At 37.5% G+C, this 5753-nt stretch overlaps 1 protein-coding gene across 1 annotated transcript; it reads right to left on the reverse strand.

Annotated features, from left to right (window-relative positions):
* Positions 1 to 1441: 1441 nt before the first annotated feature.
* Positions 1442 to 5355, reverse strand: LOC110111315 (putative disease resistance protein RGA3). The gene has a single exon (XM_020843125.2). The coding sequence runs from the start codon at positions 5232 to 5234 to the stop codon at positions 1830 to 1832; it is 3405 nt and encodes a 1134-aa protein (XP_020698784.1). The 5' UTR covers positions 5235 to 5355; the 3' UTR covers positions 1442 to 1829.
* Positions 5356 to 5753: the final 398 nt, after the last annotated feature.

Below are 5753 nucleotides of genomic sequence, written 5' to 3' on the forward strand. Positions count from 1 at the left end.
TTTAATTTTTTTTATTTCTTTTCTTTTTTTTTAATACCATTTCTCTTTCTTTTTTGGCATTTTCTTCATCATTGTTATACACACACACATATATAATCTATCAATAATAATAACTAGATATAACAATCTAAATTTGAATTTCTTTATGTATTGTAGTTTAAGACTCCTGGCTTTTTTTAATGAAAAAAGAAAATGCTTTGTCAAGAAAATTTAGAATTTGAGAGAGAAACCTTGGTGGCTTGATACAAGGTCATGGTTTGGTGACCGTGCTTCACTTACAAATGACTTTGATAAGTTTGTGTCATGTCTTTGTGTGATTATCTTTAATTAAATTTTTATGAAACTTATGTGGAATATTTATGTTATGTTTAGCGTTATTTTTGAGAATTTCTCATAATTTGATTAACCCTTTTTCTCCATCCAAATCTCTATCAAAAGTGGTCAGACCGGCGTGTGGAGTTCCTAAACTGGTTGGGTTCTTTTGACCATTTGGTGGATCAAACCAGGTACTAAACTTGTGCAAATTTTAGGGACTGATCTCCCCATATATTTTTCCTTTGTTTCTATTATTTTGTGTTGGCCCAAAAAGGAAAAAAAAAAACCCAAACCTTAATATCTACTTTGTTATTTTTTCCCTTCTCTAGTAACTTAAAATTTTCCAAAAAGTAAATACCTAGATAATTTTAAAATTTATTAAAATTGATGTATGCTATCAATTTAAAGTGGAATTTTAAAAATTCACTAAATATTTTGAGTTCTCAAATTATTTTCCAACAAATGGTCATTTCTTGATATATTTAACCTAGGTTGAGTCTAAGGCCTAATTAACCCTCCTAAACTCCACTAATTGACCCCATCATATCCAAATAAACACTGTACATCATTTTGAACATTTTCTATCAGTTTTACAGTAAGATCTCATCACCAAATCATTTATCCATCTTTAAGAATATTAAATCTTGATATCTCATGTAAATATCTGTGTAAAAGTTTGAACTTTATCCCATTTTGACCAAAATTTTGTAAACAACATATGAAGAATCTCATTATTGTAAAATTTATTACTCTTTGAATCACCATTAAACCCATATAAGAACACAGTAAAGCTCCTTAATCAAAAATTTCCTCTAAAAAATACTCCTAAGATATTATCAATCAAAATAGCTTGCTTTTTTGGCAAACCCCAGCCCTTAAAATAATAATAAATCTCATCTGATCCATTATATAATTTAAGGAAAATCTCTAATGAGATTTGTCTCTCATCTTTTGGAGTAGTACATTCCTTTCCATCATAAGGTGTTTTGCAGCATACATATATATTATCTCAAAAATTTTAAAAGAAAAAGGTATGATGCGATAAACATTCATGAAATTAAACATAGTTTCATTCTAGAAAGCTCATAGGTGGTGCAATAGAGCAAAAGCAGCTTTAGAGAACCAAAAAACTTTTTATTTTGCTAATAACTGCATACATCAGCAAAACTCATAAGTGAAGAAGTACATATTTTGAAGATTTTACTAAAGGAAAAAAAATGGCGATAATGAATTTTATTTATACATGTGCATTGTTGGAAGACAAACACGTATTTATACACACGAACACACATATAATGAAATAAAATATGAGTAAGTTTTTATCTAAAAAAATTTGCATTGGGATTAATGATTTATAAGTATCCTAGTCATTCCAATGCGAACCCAAAGTTAAAACTCACTCTTCACATGAAATTATCTAGAATGACTGGCGAAGGCAATAACATTTGCTTTTTGTGAGAAATGGAGGCATACCCATGCGTTTTTCCCCTGATGTTGAAGATTCATGGTTCTGGTCATGTTGTAATTGTATAATAAGGGATGCTCTCAACAAGGTGCCAATAATCTCCACCAAGTTGGAATGGCCTTATAAGCTCATCATGGCCATTGATTCTTAGCCCAGAGAGTCTAGGAAGTTGTTGCTGGAGAGCCTTTGGTAGAGATCTCAATTTATTACATTCTGAAATTGTCAAATATTGAAGCTCAGTAAAGCATTCCACCCCTTCAGGCAAAGACATTAAGCCTTCGCATCCATCTAAGTTGAGATTGCGTAATTTTATGAGGCCCTCCGGTAAGGATGCTAGTCTCTTACATTTTGAAATTTTAAGATTTGTGAGGCCTTCCATCCCTTGGGGTAGAAAAACTAAACTATCACAACTTTCTAAGACAAGAGAGTCTAATTTTGTGAGGTCCTCAGGTAAAAAAACTAGTTTGTTGCATTTGAAAATATAAAGAGTTGTGAGGCTTTCCATCCCTTGAGGTAGAGATGTCAAGTCATCACATCCACGTAGGACGAGTTCCTGCAATTTTGTGAGGCTTCCCGGTCCTGACAAGGACTTTAGTCTTTTGCAATCTTTTATTTTTAAACTGCGGATGGATGGAAAGCATGCTGGCAAATGAACCAAGCTTTGGCACTCACATATGCAATGCTCTTGTAACCGAGGAAGTCTTGGCCCTTCATTTAATGTGAATGAAAACAAGTCAGCAAGATTTGGGCTGCAAAATCCTAGCCTCAAAAATTGAAGGGAGGGTATAGTTGGAATGGTTGTCAACTTCTTGCAGTTATAGATAACCAATGTCATCAAGCTAGGAAAGAACTGCCTATTAGTAATAACTTGTGCATTGCTTTCATCTACCTCCCACCAATCCTCTAAATTTTCCATGTGAATCATTTGGAGCTCTTTCAATAAAGGGAATAATGTTGTATTCAATTCACCGTCGCACCATGTTATTTTGTTAATAAAATGCTTAACATCATCCATGTGGAATAGTTCTAGCATCTCCAGGAATGGTAGCTTCCCAAGTGGCGGGAGCTCCTTGCACTTTCCACAGTCATGGAGCCTGATTTGGACAAGGTTTTCCAATTGCTTAGGAACATTCATCCATTTGGGAAATTTCTGACCACCATAGTTCCATACTTCTAACATCCTTAATCCATCATGTGGTTTCAATGCTTCAAATACCTCTAAAGAATCTGCTCCTTTCCAAGAAAGCTTAATAGAATGAAGGTTTATCTTGGATGAAAGGTCTGCATCTTTTGCATCTATTACATTGCTGACCTTGTCAATCCCATAAAGCTCAAGTGTACCACCAAGATTCAAGTCACGGAGCTGTTCTAAGCCCCTCCCAACTTGAGCACTCACAATATACATTGTTAGTGTATGCAACAACTTCAAACGCCCCATCCCTTTTGGCATGTGAACCAAGTTATAACATCCATCAATATAGAGACGTCTAAGATTCACCAAATCGGTCAAGTTTTCTGGTAACTTCTTTAGCATCTCACAACCGGATAGTTTCAATGTTTGAAGATTGTAAAGAGAACATATGCCTTCAGGCAATTCCATAATGTATGAAAAAGACAAATCCAGCAACCTCAAGTGTCTTAAATGCCTTACACTCATAGTCTTATTAAAGAGCTTGACTTCTGAGCTTAACACCCTCAAAGACTTCAACATTGATGGATACTTACTTGGTAATTCTTGTTCAAGAAAATATTTATTTGACCCAATTATTGTACGGATTGTTGGAAGGATCGGTGAGCTCCTTGGACTTGTTAATTCTGGAAATGATGGTATCAACAAATGCCTGGTAGTAGATGGGATATCTTCCCACTTTGGAGCATGAGCATGTGCAAAGTTTAAGCACTCTTTCCCCATGATCGATTGTGCAAGATCATGCATCAAATCATGCATTTTACATGTTACTATGCTACGATATCCATATGAGTTGTCCTGCCTGTAGTTTGATCTAACTTCCTTCACATTTTGGAAAAAAGACCTCCAAACTAGCTCATCAAATATCTCTCTGCCCATCGCTTCCAAGTCCCCTTTTTCATGATAAGGAATATATCCATTTGCCATCCACAACTGAATAAGTGTTTCCTTCTCCATCTCATAAGCTTTTGGGTATATGGCACAAAAGGCGAAACACCGCTTCAAGTGAGAAGGCAAGTAATTATAGCTCACCTTCAAAGCTGGCAAGATATTGTCCTTTGCAACCTGCATTTTCCATATATCACTATTCAGCACAGCCTTCCACTCCTCTTCATCATTCTTGAGACGCAACATGCTTCCAAGTGCATCAATTGCCAAGGGAAGCCCCCCGCAACACTTTATTATATCCTTACTGATTTTAACAAGGCTTCCAGTCTCTTCTGCTCCATCTCCAAATGCCCTCCTTTTGAACAACTCCCAGCTATCTTCCTCGTGTAATTGTTTCAGAATATGAATGGTATGTGTGGCCATCATCTTTGCTGCAACCATGCTCCGTGTGCTAACAACCACAGTGCTTCCTTCTCCACCACAATCCAACAATGTCATCAACCTTTTCCATTGGATCGGATTTTCATTCCATACATCATCTAGAACAATTAGATACCTTTTCCCAGTAATTATTTCTCGGAGTCGGTACTGCAACAGCTCCATATTTGAAAGCCTGCACTCTTCTTTGGTGGCCGCTTCTATAATTAGTCTGACAAGCCGGATGTCATCAAAATCGGCATCAGAAACACATACCCAAATGAAAAGCTGGAAATGATGCTCCACCCTGCGGTCACTGTAAACCAACTGGCTGAGTGTAGTTTTTCCCATTCCACCCATTGCAACTATGGGAAGTACCGCAATTTTCCTGTTGTTGCAACCATCATGATTGATCAAGAAACTCACTATATCTTCTTTATCTTCTTCCCTACCGATGATGTTTTCTTTGTCAACATAAGAGTGCGTTTGAGGCCTACCAAAAGAGATCCGTACCTCTTTGTTGAGTTGGAAATTGAACTTGTGGATTTCATCTGCTATTGCCTCTACTTTTTCTATGATATGATTCAGCCTCCGGCACAAGCTGAACCGAGTCATGATGGGTTTGTAAAAAGAGAAGTAGAAGAATACCTTCCTTCTCATATTGTTGTCCTGGATGCGTGACCTGCGCTTCCTTTGGGCTTCAAAGTCAAAGACTTCGAGTACGTCCTCTGCTTCGTAGGCTAAGTCCGTCAAATCGGAGAGCCAGTTCTTGATGGATGTTTCGGAGTTCTGCCTCCCCTCTGCGTCTACGAGCACAGATTGTATACTCTCCAAAATCCTTTTCAGCTTCTGCAGCTTCTCGTCGGTACCAAAAGCAGCGCCGACTTGCTGGATGGCAGGGGAAATAAGCTTGTCTAGGATGACCGGCAAGAAGGCAGAGAGGATGAATTCGCCGGCCATGGAGGAGCGGAGAGGATTTGATCAAAAGTTGTTTTGTGATGGCGAAAGAGATGAGAAGCGAAGCTTGAGTTATCTCTGTAATGAAGCAACAGAGCAAAGGAAAGAAAGGATATTTCTCGTGGCCCTGTAGACTAGTCGGAGTCTTGGTCTTTTGGGAAGACTTTTTAACGTTTCTTTTTTTTGAAATTGCCTACTACGATTATTTTTAGAGAAATTACGTGATTATCATAAACTTTTTTTTTGGAAAATTCTGTGCAAAGCCCTTTCAATTAAAAATGAACTAGTTACATGTAATAAAGAAAAACCTGTAAAAGAAAAAATCTTGCCCAAAGAGGCCAAGGCCCAAAAATGGGGTAACAACAAAATCCCCATAACAGTGGAACTACTAGGGGTGTCAATTTCGGGTCACGAGTCGGGTTCGGGTCGAACCCGGAAATGACCCGGCACTATTCGGGTCAACCCGAACCCGACCCGTTTTTACAAACGGGTTGATTTACCGGACCCGAACCCGACCCGCTT

This window comes from Dendrobium catenatum, unplaced genomic scaffold (assembly GCF_001605985.2).
Source record: "Dendrobium catenatum unplaced genomic scaffold, ASM160598v2 fragScaff_scaffold_665, whole genome shotgun sequence".
Classification (NCBI taxonomy): domain Eukaryota; kingdom Viridiplantae; phylum Streptophyta; class Magnoliopsida; order Asparagales; family Orchidaceae; genus Dendrobium; species Dendrobium catenatum.

What these genes read in the sequence shown, in the direction of transcription:
- LOC110111315 (XM_020843125.2), bottom strand. Translation starts at nt 5,234, where the DNA reads ATGGCCGGCGAATTCATCCTCTCTGCCTTCTTGCCGGTCATCCTAGAC.